The following is a 14,729-nucleotide window of genomic DNA, read 5'->3' on the forward strand; positions in this document are numbered from 1 at the left end:
GTGGGAGCTCTGTGGTCCAAGGGCAGGAGAAAAGGATGCCTCAGGCCGAGAAGAGAGGGATTTTCCTGTTTGGCTGGTGCCTGCCCACATGGGTGAGAAGGGATCATCTTTAGGCAGCCTACTGATTCAAACGCGAACCGCTTCCAGAAACACCCTCCACGTCACGCTCTGAGACAGTGTTTTAGCAGCTCCCTGGGTCTTCCCGAGCTTAGTCAAGTGGATCGTGCTCTTTTCCTGGAAGGTTTTTCTCTTGAGCAAAACTGCAGAAGATCCAGGCCTTGCACATTTGGGAATGCTTTGGGGGCATTGTTGATAAAACACCAAAGTGTCTTAGAAAGAATATTGTGCAAGTGAAGACCAGGATCAACATTCCTATGTGGGAGACCACAGAGAAGGCAGGCTAGGGCCCTGTGGGGCTCAGGAAGAGTCTACTGATTCCCCACCTGCAGGACACAGTGTTAATCAGTCTGGGGCCCCCTGGTGTGCATGCATGGTTTTAGAAGTCTGGTTCCCTGAACCTAGGGCTTCCAACCTTCACAGCCCTAGCTACTCAAAGCGTGGCCTTCCACCAGCAGCATCAGAGAGCTCGTCCACGTCCGCATTGCTTAAATGGAGTCTGCAGGACCAGAAGCCTTAACTTCACTGGGGAGCTGATGGGAAGTTCAGATCTCAGGCTCTACCTGAAGACCTGATGGACAGGAACCTGTATCATCATCATCATCATCATCATCATCATCTTCATCATCACTGTTATTATTATTTGCCCTGTAATAAGATCTCCAGGAGATTGTATGCACGTGAAAATTTGAGAAGCGCTGCCATGTTTACAGTTCTCCAGGGCTGCTTTAACAAAACACTACAAACTTGACGGCTTAAAACAACTTATTCCCTCACAGGTCTGGGGGCCAGAAGTCCAAAATCAAAGCTTCCACAGATGTGGTTCCTTCCGAGGACTCTGAGGGGTACTGTGTTGCAGGACTGTCTCCTGCCCTCAGTGGCTACAGGTGACCCTTGGCACCCCTTGGCTTCTAGATGGATCACTCCAGTCTCTGTCCCCATCATTACTGGCATCTTCCCGGTATTTCTGTGCCCCTATTTTTCTCTCCTTGTAAGGACACCGTCATATTGAATCAAGGACCCACTGTGTTCTAGTATGACCTAACTCATCACATCTGAAACTACCCTATTTCCAGATAAGGGCGCATTCTCAGGTACCAGGGGTTAGGACTTGAACCCATTATTTTTGGGGGACACAATTCAACATGTAACAAACTACTTCAAAGTCTGCCGTTCTTAAATACTGGGAAACTAGCTGACTAAGAAATACCTGGAATAGCTCAGTAAATTCATTTTTGTAAACAATTATGGAAGTTCAGAAAGGAGTAGGTAGGCCTGGAAGAAGACTGTTTTTGTAAAGTGATTCTTGTGTCCAGACAGCATATCCCAGAAGCAACCTCACCTGGCCTCAGAGCCAGGTCACCACAGGGACAATCTGGGAAAGTTTGGCTGCCCAATTGGGGGGTTCCACTGTGATTGGCCTGAAGTATTGCCTAGGCATCAAAATTATGAACCTAGGTGCTTCTAATCTGCAACCAAATTTGAAATCTAATGGGATAGATAGTCTCATTTCCTCTATAGTCCAAAGAAGGAGACTCCCAAATATATTAGTGGGACATAAGTACAAAATATCGAATATGAGCACATACAGATCACTAAATAGTATTTTTTTTTTTACAGTTCTTGAGGGTGAGAAGAACAAGAATGTCTATATCTAGCATCATTCTCAAAATATCCTGTGATGGTGGACTTTGCTTAATTCTCCTGAAGTCTTGTTGATTTTTAAGTCCTATTTTAGACTACTTTTATTTGGTGCTGATGAACTCAATTATTCTTTCTTCTCGGTAAATGAACCCTTTATCATTACATATTGCTTTCTCTCCCCTAGTAATTCATTTCACCTGGAAGTCTATTTCCCCCAATATTCATGTAGCTGCATTAGCTAGCTTTCTTTTTGCCTAGTAGTTATGTGATGTATTTTCTCTGTTCTTTAACTTTTAAACTTTCTGTAATCTTACGTTTTAAATTAATCTCTTGTATAGAATGGAGTCAGATTTTTAAAAATTTGCCATGGAAACCTTATTCTTTAATTTGATCATTTAGTTCATTTATAGTTAATGTAATTATTAATGTACACTGGTGACCAAAATATTTTAACTGCTCCTCTGCAGGGGTTGCAGTTCTCACAAGTGACCATGAGAGGGCGACTCCAGGAGATGCAGAGAAACTCACAAGCCTAGAAGAAACTTGGGGAATCAGGTATTTGCTTTCTGGGGTTCTCTACTGCCTTTGAGGACACGGCTCCCCTATGAGTTCTGGACAAGAAAGGAGCAAGGGTATGGAATTTGGAAACAGGACTATGGTAGATTAGGGGACACAGCTGTTCCATGGCTGTGCCTGTTGGTGGGGTGAGGGCAGTGGAAGGTACCCAAAGGAGAGGTCATTTACCAGCTTATATAAAAAAACTGACATTTTAATAACTAGTCCCGCTAGATGAGAAGTTCAGAACATCATCCCTGCTGATAAGTTTGTGCTTAAGCCAACTCTCTTTTATTGCATTACATATTTGTAACATTTTTCTGTGTTGGTTTTGAAGCACTACATCCTATTTCTATTTCTAAATAATTATGCTAAAATGATCTCATGCGTCTTTAAATTTGCATCAAAGCCTATTATTAATCAACACACTGACGTTCTTCCCTGACAATAGAAGGGTCTCAGTAAACCTGAATTCCTTCCACCCTCCCCGTCTCCATTAACTCAGTGTTGTGTATTTTAATCTTTCATGTTTCTCAGATTCATAAGATCTTCCTGTTATTGTCCTTTGGAAGCATGGTTTTTAAACATTTTCCACCTCTTCACATCCTCTTATAGTTCTATGCTACCCAAGGGTCATTTTCCTTTGGCCTGAAGGACATACTTTAGAATGACCCTAGCGTGGGTCTCCTTTTGGTCTGTGAATGTTTTTATTTTGTCATTATTCATAAAAGATGTTTTCCTGAGGACAGAGTTAATTTCTTTAAACACACTGAAGATAAGTTTACTGTGACCCTCAGAAGCTGTCTGTCACTACAATATAAGAAATATTTTTTTCTCTGGCTACCACTAAGGTATTTTTCTCTATCTTTCCAAAGTTAGTTACATTGTTGTTCTAAAAGTACACACCATAAAATAGAATTCTTTTAAAAAATGTTAATGGTGCATTCTAATCATACGTAACCAGGGATTCATTTTGCCGTTTTCGTACGTGCACATAACATATCCTGACCAGTCTCATCTCCCGCTGTCGGTTGAGCTTCTGCTTGGGAAGTTTGGAATCTTTCTGAAAGAATCATTTCCTGGAAAGCTGCCTCTGTTCTATTCTTTTTCTGAGACTGTGATTAAACGGCTGTTCTATCTTTTCCTGGAATTTCGCCATCTCTTCTGCATTTCCAATCTTTTTCTCTTTGTGCCTGTTTCAGGATAATTTTTTTCAGCTGTGTTTAACACAACACACCAGTAATTTGGGTTATTATAGTTTCTTCATTTCTGGAAGTTCTGTTTGCTTCTTGTTAAACCGGTGGTCACTTTAATGCTCCCTCTTTCCAGCAGATATTTTCGAGCCTGATCAGATATTTTCTACCTATCATCTATTTTTTTCTTTTATTAATCTGTGTCTGACAATCCAGTATCTGGTGTCTCTAAGGTTGCGTTTCTATTGTCCCTTGTTTCATTTTCCCTAATCATGGCACCCGTGCCTAGTTACCTTTGACTGTGTGTTAACCATTGAATAAAGAATTACTTGAAGTCAAGGATGAAAGTGTCCTCCCCCACCTAGGACTTGCTTTGACTTCTCGGTGTCTGCGATCACCATGAACCAACTTTAACACTTCTGGAAGGTCCAGGTGATTCAAACTGCAATTCAACTCACAATTACTTTGAGGGCTCATCTACTTATGGTCCGTGTTCACTTTGAAGATGCGGTCCTTTGGGGTCTTAGCTTCTTGTCGAGAGGGTCTGTCATTACAGTCCATGCTACGGATGGCCCTGGTGTTGGTTTCTGTCTCCCTTTTCCTCCCTCGGTTGTCACATCCAGCTGAAAAATTGACTGACTTAACAACTACACTCAGAAGACAGCTGATTTTATAAACTCATTTATCTCCTTGGGTTTCCATCATTTTATCATTTCTTTTTGGTAATTCCTATTGTTGTGCCAACCCCTTGAAGTGCTGTAAACATTATGACTACTGAAAACTAGTTTTAAGTTGTTTTCAGTGGAAAAGTTGGTTCAAATAATCTAGCTCACCATTATTGGAAGTCTTTCTTGGCACACAGTAGGTGCTCAATAAATGATGTAGAATTGTCATAATTTCCCAAGCAAGCACCACTCTCTGGGTTATTTGTAAGGCTCTTTCCTACTCGTGGAACGCATTCCTCATTTCCCGTCCCCAGCCTGAGACACTCACGTCCTAACATTTGACGAGACTTGAAACAAATGCCAAACAAATTCCCCCCAAAGTGTTTCCTGTCTCCCGGCTTCCCCAGATCTGATCCTGTGTCTTGCCTCCTCAAGCCCTCACACAACCTGGTATGCGCCATTCTCTGGGGACTTCACTAGAGAGGACCGTATGTGTACACGTACTCATCTCTCCTGTGGATTTATACTTCCTTGTCATTTCTGGCTTCTGAAGAATTCCCTCATTTCCTCTCCGTCTTGGCATACAGAATAAATAGACTTCTGGAAAGTATTATGGCCAGTCCTGTTCAGACCTGGAGGGGATCCTCTGAGCATCCAGTCTGCGGTATTGCTAGAAGCAGGATCAGATGCATCCTCAAAACCCTTAAAGTGAAAGGGTCGCCCTCCCACACCCGAGACCGTGCACACTCCAGTGGCCTCTGACTTGAGTGTGGCTATCGCTGTGCTACAGATGGGACCTGAGATTCAGAGACACTAAATATCTGACAGAACAGAGTCACAAAGCTGGAAACGGAACTCACGTCGTTCCACTCCCAGCCTGTGACTTGATCCTGGACCTCATAGATGCTTCCCAGGTGCTCTGTGCCATTAGTCATTTTTTTGGTCCCAATAGCACCTCTTTGGACGCAGACCTTCTGCATGGAAGAGAGCCGTGTGCGGGAGTCAGGTGGCAGGCAGGAGGTAGAGCAGGCGATGGGAGGTGTCCCGTGTGCACCTGTCGGAAGGCTTTCCGTACCTCTGTCTTGCTTACCTCACGACTTTGGTCCCATTTCTCACGACTTGCATGTCCACCATGCAGCCCCCGGTGACGTAGGCAGCCAGGTTCAACTCCGAGAACTCTGCCTGAGGGAGAGAGCAAACAGAAGAGAACCCGCTGAGTCCCGACACCGTGCAGCTGCTCACACGCACCCCGTGGGTATCCGTGGGAAATGCGCATTAAGCTCCAGCTCAATCTTAGCAAAGCTGCCTGGAGCTTCATTTCTGAAAGATGAGGAAGCTGAGCTACACAGTGTCCTGGTGACACGCTCGCGATCACACAGTGAACCCAAGGCAGAATGGGACCCAACTTGTGAACCTCTGATTCAAAGACCCATAATTTTAACCACTATTCATTTCTGCCTCCTTGAAGGGAGAAGAGGCCACTCTAGCTCTGGGACCAGGAAATGACCAAATGCTGTTAATGGGCCAGTTTTTGCTGGACTTCTTCTGGCTCATGCTGCAGGGGTGCTGGGTCACAGATCCATGACAACGTATCTCTGGTCCCAGAACCTTCCTCAAGTTATTTGCCTGCACCTCCCTTTTTTGGTAATGACTTCTCTCACCTCCACCCACATGGCTCTGTGCCTGTGCACTGACATGCTGCCATTTTGGCCACAGTGGGTGGGGTGGGCATCGGACCCAGGGTGGAGGAATAAGATGGTCCTCCCTGAGAACTTGAAAGTGCTGAGTGCTCCACACAGGTTCTTTCTAGGTGGTTGTCTCTTTACTGTACAAACCTGGGTGCTATTTAAGACCATGTTTCCTGCTGGCTGCAAATGGAGAACAATAGGAAACCATAGTGGAGTGTGGAAGGAGAGAGAGAGAGAGAGAGAGAGAGAGAGAGAGAGAGAGAGAGAGAGAGATATCACCATCACCAAGATAGGGAAAAAGACACAGGGGCAAGAGATGGGGAATCCTGTTGACATTCATGGACCAGCAATGGTCCTGCCTCTGGATTTGCAGTTCCATCCTTTTGCGTACTTATTGGTTTAAGCAAACCTTACTGAGCATCTGTTGCTCTCAGTTAGAATCCCATGGAATTCATTCCTCTGACCACAACACATGCCCCTGAGATGGAGGTTCATTGTGACAATCATCTGTATGTTTTGTAAGGTTGCTGTAACAAAGTACCACCACTGGTTGGCTTAAACAGCAAAGATTTATTGTGTACAGGTCTGAAGGCTAGAAGTTCAAAGTCGAGGTGCTGGTAGGGTTGGTTTCTTCTGAGGGCTTGTGAAGGAAGGATCTATGCCAGACCTCTTTCCTTGGCTTGTAAGAGAACCATCTTTCCCCTTTGTCTCTTCACGTCATCTTCCCTATGCATGTCCTTGTGTCCAAAGCCACCTTTAAGGATGTCAGTCACACAGGTACACTCTCACTTTAATGATCTCACTTTGCCTTGATTGCGTCTTTAAAAGGCCCATCTCCAAATAAGGTCACACTCAGAGGTACTGTACCTGAAGACTGCATGTGAGTCTTGGGAGGTAACAAGTCAGCCAATAATGATGTCATCTAAAGGGCATCTCCCCAAACTTATGCACAGTGGTGCCAAAAGCAGGTTTTGGACTTAGTGACTACACAAAACCACTCCCATATATGAATCCTGTGCTGGCCTCAGCATTCGCATGCATGAATTCATTGAATCCTCATTTTTCAAGATGAGAAAACCAAGGCAAAGAGACATCAGTAACTTCAATGTCACATACTAGGTAGCAGGAGTGACTATTCAACCCCAGGCAGTCTGGCTTCAGAGCCTGTGAGTATTTTGGGGGGCGGTGTGGGTCGGGGGTACCAGGCACTGAACCCAGTAGCACTTAACCACTGAACCACATCCCGAGCCCTTTTGTGTCTTTTATTTTGAGCCAGGGTCTCGCTAGACTGCAGAGCCTGTTGATATTGTGCTTTACACTGCATACCCAAGCTGTTCAGCTGAATGAGGCACCAGGTAGATCATAACTGGAAATTTTAGAGACCTAGAAATAATCCATTTAAAGAGAAAAGACAAGTTTGCATTGAAGGTAAATATGATTTTCATGGTGACTTAAATGTATCTCCCTGGAATCATTTAATAGGAATTAAGACCAAAGACCCCGCCCTCTCCACCAGAGCATTGAAGGAAACCTAGAATACTACGTCCCTAGCTCTAACTAACAACCTCATCGTGCTGTGATAAGGTGAAAAGAAAAGAGTTTAGGTTGGTAAACAGTGGTCATGACCTGGTTATTACGTCTGAAGCTTTGCAAATTAGCCCCATGATGCTCAAGCTACTTCCCTGGCAAGATCACCAAGAAGGGTGAAGAAAAGTTGCTGCTTGTGGGTGGCAGAGAAGTTAGAAGAAGCCTGCAAAACAGGGGAGCTGGTCACCATGAGGAAAGGAAGTTCATCAGAATCGTGGGGAGTAGAATCTCCTGCCAACCACGGTGCAGACCCAGGGACTGTCTTGCCGCCCGAATGCAGGGTCGGCTCTGGGTGGACTTTGTGAAGCTGGAGGCCTGTCTTGCTCAGGTCTAGTTGTGCGGGGTTCTTTTCCATCTGTGGTTTATGGATAATTAGAGTAGTAGATGCTTGGGTCACAGAGTAGCAGGCCTCGGCTGGATCAAGCATAGACAGTTGAGGTGGTAAAGAAGTACGGCCTTCCTCTGAATTTAACTTCTAAAATCTTCAATAGCTATGGAAATGAAATAGAGGATCCAAGCCGCTTCTTCAAAATAACTTGGTTTTCCTGGTAGAATCTCAAAGAGCAGCCACTTTGGAAGGGTCTCAGAGCCCCCGTAGAAACTGTAGTGGATTCAATTGTATTTCCTGGAAAGATGTGTTCAGGTCCTAACCTCTGATGCCTTGGGGTGGGAGGTGGGAGGGCTTTTTGTTTTTTTTTTTTTTTTGGAAATGGGGTTTTTGGAGAAGTAATTAAGATGTAATTAAATGGGGTTTTTGAAGTTGAATTACCCAAATTCAATGACAAGTCCTTAGAAGACAGGAGGGAGGGAGACAGAGAGACATAGGGAGAAAGGCCATGTGAAAATTGGGGCAGAAATTGGATCAATGCCAATGAATGCCATTGGATCCACTGAGGCTGGTGGGGGGCAGTCGAGGAAGGATTCTCTCTGAGAGCCTTCAGATGGGGTGCAGTCCCACAGAAACCTTAATTTAGGGTGTGTAATCTCTAGAACCAGAGAGAATACATGTCTATTGCTTAAGCCACCTAGTTTATGCTAACGTGTCATGGCAGCCCTTGGAAACTAATTCAGTAACTTTGGAAAATGAATGTAACTTCATTGTTGTGTGCAAAGTCACCAGAACTCATGGAAGATCAATGTGACGGGGTCAGGATCCCTCAGTCACTGCACCAAACACAGGCATTTAGGCACATCATTATGCACACGTATTCTTTCTCTGTCCACCTGTGTCTGTCTCTCTCTCTCTCACACACACAGTAATAAACCAGCTGTTTACTTAAACCATAAAGCAGTACGGTCAGAATCACTTAAATTTCCTGCATGAGTTAACCTCTTGACCTCAATATTGTTTTAGCTCCAGCTGGGTTAGGTGCGGTGTCTTTTTTAGATACTACACTTTAGGGACTGTGGTAGGAATAAATGCGTACTCGGGAGAGCACATTCAGATGTAAGTTTAGGCAAGTTACTAACTTGCATAAGGACTTCTACTTATGAAAAAAAATGAAGTCCTACAGATTGAATCTTAGTTTGGACGTCTCTGGAATAGAGACAATGGTGTTAATAAATTCATCTTCAAAATTTTTGTGAAGATTTATGATTATGAGACAACCAGCCCAGGACTGAGACATAGGAAGGCCTCTGTAAATAGCTGTCATTATTATTTTCAAATATTTCATTGTCTTCGTGAGAATAAACCAAAACCATCAAAAATCGTGTAAGCAGAAAAACAGCAACTACTTCAAGTATTTAAAACACATAAATTAAAAAAATATTAAGGCATAGAATATGCACAAGGACTTCTATTTACAGATTGACTCTATTTGAACCCCCATCTTAAGCAAGGAGGAAACCAGACAAAGTCCGTTAAGCAGCGGTTTTCAGCCATTATACAACAGGCATGTCAGGACTTCAGTTTCTACAAAAAGAAAGCAAATTAAATGATCCCCATGATTCCCCTAGATGACTGCCTTGAGGCAGCTTCCAGGAAGAAGAACGACTTGGGAGAATGCAAACAGAACTCTTCAGTCTCACTGAGTTGAGCATACAGAGACTGAAGTTCAGGGGAGCCATGACAGCTAGGATTTGCAGGAAAAAGTACAGGGAAAGATGGAAGGCACAGAAACTGAATTCTGCATGGAGAGAGATGCAGGTCTTTGGCTGAGTACTGATTTGAGCATGCCTGAAAGGGAACTATTGTTCACATTCTTAGGAAATTGTTGTTTCATATTCTCAAGGATGGAGAAGGAAGTATTAACATGACGAGGAGAGAAAAGAAAAAATCATAAGATCAATGAGAAAACCTTCATTAGCAGGCTCAACAATCTCTAGAATCTAGACAAGTCTAGAGGTAGTTCAAGTTCTCACTGGTTAGAGGATAAAGACCTTGTAATATGAATACCTTGGTTTTCCAGGTAGAATCTCAAAGAGCAGCCACTTTGGAAGCGTCTCAGAGCTCTCAAAGTTTAGTACTAGGACTAAATTATTCCTGGATTAAAGCATGCTCTGCGTCTAGGAAGACAAATTTGTCCTGTTTTGCTTTGGGCCTTCCCAGCATTAGAACTACAAGTACTAATTCTCAGATGCCCATCAGTTCCCATGTCTCGGGAACTTCCTTAGACCCAGGCAAAGTGGAAAGTTTGACCATTTTATCTAGCTTTGTCCCAAAAGAAGTTTAAAAGTAAATCTTGAATGAATCAAGCTTATTTCAAAGAGCTTTACTGTGTATTAAAGTATACTTCTCTGCAGAATAAATTATACCACTATTTAAAGGAATGTAACAAAATCCAGCGTACAACACTCATAATGAAAAAGTTATGGCAATTAATCATAACTTACTACGCGTGCAAAGAAGCAGAAAAACATTATCTCTAATAGAGGAACAGATCCAGAAATGGGAGAGCTAATGGGAAGAGCAGAAATGGAAGTTAAAGGAGACTTAAACATCCGTAGCACAAGAGTTAATAACTAGAATCAACAAATGGGACTTACTCAAACTAAAAAGTTTTTTCTCAGCAAGAGAAACAATAAGAGAGGTAAATAGGGAGCCTACATCATGGGAACAAATTTTTACTCCTCACACTTCAGATAGAGCCCTAATATCCAGAGTATACAAAGAACTCAAAAAATTAAACAATAAGAAAACAAATAACCCAATCAACAAATGGGCCAAGCACCTGAACAGACACTTCTCAGAGGAGGACATACAATCAATCAACAAGTACATGAAAAAATGCTCACCATCTCTAGCAGTCAGAGAAATGCAAATCAAAACCACCCTAAGATACCATCTCACTCCAGTAAGATTGGCAGCCATTATGAAGTCAAACAACAACAAGTGCTGGCGAGGATGTGGGGAAAATGGTACACTTGTACATTGCTGGTGGGACTGCAAATTGGTGTGGCCAATTTGGAAAGCAGTACGGAGATTTCTGGGAAAGCTGGGAATGGTACCACCATTTGACTCAGCTATTGCCCTTCTTGGACTATTCCCTGAAGACCTTAAAAGAGCGTACTACAGGGATACTGCCACATCGATGTTCATAGCAGCACAATTCACAATAGCTAGACTGTGGAACCAACCCAGATGCCCTTCAATAAATGAATGGATAAAAAAATGTGGCATTTATACACAATGGAATATTACGCAGCACTAAAAATGACAAAATCATGGAATTTGCAGGGAAATGGATGGCATTAGAGCAGATTATGCTAAGTGAAGCTAGCCAATCCCTAAAAAACAAATGCCAAATGTCTTCTTTGATATAAAGAGAGCAACTAAGAACAGAGCAGGGAGGAAGAGCAGGAGGAAAAGACTAACATTAAACAGAGACATGAGGTGGGAGGGAAAGGGAGAGAAAAGGTAAATTGCATGGAAATGGAAGGAGACCCTCATTGTTACACAAATTACATATAAGTGGTTGTGAGGGGAATGGGGAAAAAAACAAGGAGAGAAATTAATTGTAGTAGATGGGGTAGAGAGAGAAGATGGGAAGGGAGGGGAGGGGGGATAGTAGAGGATAGGAAAGGTAGCAGAATACAGCAATCACTAATATGGCATCATGTAAAAATGTGGGTGTGTAACCTATGTGATTCTGCAATCTGTATACGGGGTAAAAATGGGAATTCATAACCCACTTGAATCTAATGTATGAAATATGATATGTCAAGAGCTTTGTAATGTGTTGAACAACCAATAAAAAAAAAAAGAGAAGACATTGATGGAAGATGTCCTCACAATACACCAACCTGCCAGTGCCTTGACCTTGGATTCCCAGAATTAAGAAATGTGAGAAAATTAAAAAAAAGGAGACTTAAAAATGAGGAATGAGACAAGGATGGCTACAATCTCTATTTTTGTTCAGCATTATATTGAGAGTTCTAGGCTGGACAATCAGGCAGGAAAATAAAATCAAAGGCATCCAGATCTGAAAAGAGGTGGTAACACTACTGTTAGATGACATGATCTCATACTAAAAAATTCTAACAATCCTCTAAAAAAACTGTAAGAACTAACACGTTCTGCAAGGTATAAGATACAAGATCAATAAGCAGAAATCAAATATTTTTGTGTACTTGCAGTGAACAAATATAAAAGACATTAACAATTTCATTTGTCATAGCATCAAAAATAATATAACTGATGAACAATTCAAACAAAATAAATACAAAACTCTAAAAACTATAAAAGTAAAAGAAGTGGAAGTTAAAACAACCATTGTTAATATGTTTTATACTCACAAGAATGTGGAGGGAAGCATAATAGGATGAAGAGAGAAAGGAAAAACATAAAAGAAGGAAAATGAAATTTCCAGAGATAAAAACTATCACATCTGAAATAGACAAAAAAAAAGTAGTAAGGGGATTAACAATTGTTAATTACAGAAGAAAATGTCGTGAGCTTGGAGAGAAAGCAATAAAAATTATACAAAATGAAGCACCAGAAACAACAACAAAAAATTTTTTTAAGTGAACAGAACCTCTGTTGAGCTACATGATATCAACCAGTCTAATGCATGAGTAATTCAATTTCCAATAGAGAAAAAGTTTTTTAAATGGCCTACTTTTTCCAAATTTGATGAAAGCTGAAAGAATCCACACCCCCAAGATGTTCAATAAATCTTCCTTTTAATATTTTTATTTGTACTTATTAGTTACACATGATAGTAGGATGTATTTTGACATATCATACATGTATGGAGTATGACTTCTCATTCTTCTGTTTGTACATGATGTAGAATTACACTGGTCATGTGACCATATATGCACATGGGATAGTGATGTCTGATTCATTCTCCTGTTTTTCCTATTCCCATTCCCCATCCCTTCCCCTCATTCCTCTTTGTCCAATCCAAAGTACTTCTATTGTTCCCTACTCCCTCCTCCTCTTGTTGTGAGTTAGCATCAGGATATCAGAGAAAACACTTGGCCTTTATTTTTTTGAGGATAAAAAAATAGTGAAATAAGCCAATCCTCAAAAAAAAATCCTTTCAATACACATAATAAACATACTAAAAAGCAGTGGTGAGAAGAAAATCTTCAAAACAGTTCAGGGGTGAGGATACACACACACACACACACACACACACACACACACACACACACACACATATATATATATATATATATATATATATATATATATATATCAAAGATAAGAATGACAGCCAACATTTTTCCAGAAAATACCAGACTAGGAGAAAGTGAAATAACTTCTTTAAAATATAGAAAGAAAAAAAAAACAACTATCAACCTAAAAAGTATCTATTGATAATGAAGTCACAATAAAAACATTTTAAGGCAAACAAAAGTTGAGAGAAGTTATTGAAAGGCTCAGAAATGTTAAAGGAAGTTAGTTCTTCAGGCAGAATGATAATAATATATGGAGATTTGTACTGATGAACAAAAGAAGTGTTTTGGGTGTGATAAATATGTGGGTAAATAAATATCATTTTAGCTTTAAAATCTCTGTAAAAGATAATTAACTGTTTAAAGCAAAACATAGTACTTCATGTACTATGTAAATGGGAATTTACAACATATATAAAAGAAAATCATAGCAAGCACTAAGGATGGCAATGGGAATGGGAAATGTACTATGGGAAGTTCTTACTGTATGTGGAGTAGAATAATCTGTCTTGGAGGTAGACGTTGATAAATTCAATATGTATCTGCAAAGCCTAGAACAATGCCTTAAAAAGAGATAGAGTATAGATTTAGAAATATAATCAAGTGCACACATTACTATACATTACAGCTATATGGATTTTATTTGCATTGCGTCATGAATACCCAGATCAAGATATGGAATATTTCCAGAAGCTGAGAAGGTTCCCTCATCCTTATCCTAGCTACTTTCAAGCCCCACACCATGATGCTGCCACATAATGTCTTCATCTCCATAGATCAGTGTTTTTCTTGTGTAAGTGGCATCTCACAGTATGTATTCCTTGGTATTGGTTTTCTGTCACTCACATTATATCTGTGAGATTCATCCATGCTTTGCAGGGAGCAGGAGTCATTCATTGTTTTCGCCATGTAATGCATCGCTGTCTGAATGTACAATAATATATTTATCCATTCTGCTGCTGTTGGACACTTGGAAGATTTCTAGCCACTGGCTATTAGTAAAAAGCTGCAATGCACACTCATTACATATCTTTTGGTGGAAATATACACTTAATTTCCTTGGAGATATATATATATATATATCTGTATATATTTCCTTGGAATATATATTTACCTAGGAGTAGAATTTCTGGGTCATAGGGTAGGCAGATATTTAGCTTTAGCAAATACTTATGAATAAATTTCCCATGAGCCTTAGTAATTTTAGATACCCCCCAGCAATATGAGAGTTAGAATTGTTCCATGCTTTTCTATTCAACACTTGGTGTCTGTTTTTAATCTTAGCTATATTTGTGGATTTGTAGTGGTAGTACATTGTGGTTTTAGTTTGGTTCCATTTCTCTATCATTAACGCTGAACACTTTTTCATGTGCTAATTAGAAACTCAGATAACCTCTTTGGAAAAGTACCTGTTCATGTTTGTGTTTTGGTTTGTGTTTATCTTATTACTTTGAAAGAAGTATGTTAAAACATATTCTAGACATATGTTTTTGTTAAATGTTTTTACTTGCAGATATTTTCTTCTATGGCTTGTCTTCTTACTTTCTTAATTTTCCAATGTAGAATGTACGTACACACACACACACACACACACAAAAGAAATACTTCATATGAATGTACAAAGTAAGATTATTTAATATTATTTACAGTTAGCT

The 14,729-nt window shown here is 40.7% G+C and overlaps 1 protein-coding gene and 1 long non-coding RNA gene across 4 annotated transcripts in view; one reads left to right on the top strand and one right to left on the bottom strand.

Moving 5' to 3' along the window:
* Positions 1–14,729, bottom strand: part of Syn3 (synapsin III) — a 427,730-nt gene that overhangs the window by 317,430 nt on the left and 95,571 nt on the right. For both annotated transcript variants that reach the window (XM_046429615.2, XM_058574327.1), the window contains exon 4: positions 5,265–5,356. In XM_046429615.2, coding sequence (XP_046285571.1) covers positions 5,265–5,356 — 92 coding nt within the window. The remainder of the gene's footprint in view (positions 1–5,264; positions 5,357–14,729) is intronic.
* The window catches only part of LOC124083059 (uncharacterized), a 92,511-nt gene that overhangs the window by 10,280 nt on the left and 67,502 nt on the right, over positions 1–14,729 (top strand). For both annotated transcript variants that reach the window (XR_006848592.2, XR_006848590.2), the window contains exon 2: positions 2,229–2,316. This is a non-coding gene — a long non-coding RNA (uncharacterized LOC124083059). The remainder of the gene's footprint in view (positions 1–2,228; positions 2,317–14,729) is intronic.

Source organism: Marmota monax, unplaced genomic scaffold (assembly GCF_021218885.2).
Source record: "Marmota monax isolate L192 unplaced genomic scaffold, Marmota_monax_Labrador192_F-V1.1 WCK01_AAM20220418_F8-fsc00051, whole genome shotgun sequence".
Classification (NCBI taxonomy): Eukaryota; Metazoa; Chordata; class Mammalia; order Rodentia; family Sciuridae; genus Marmota; species Marmota monax.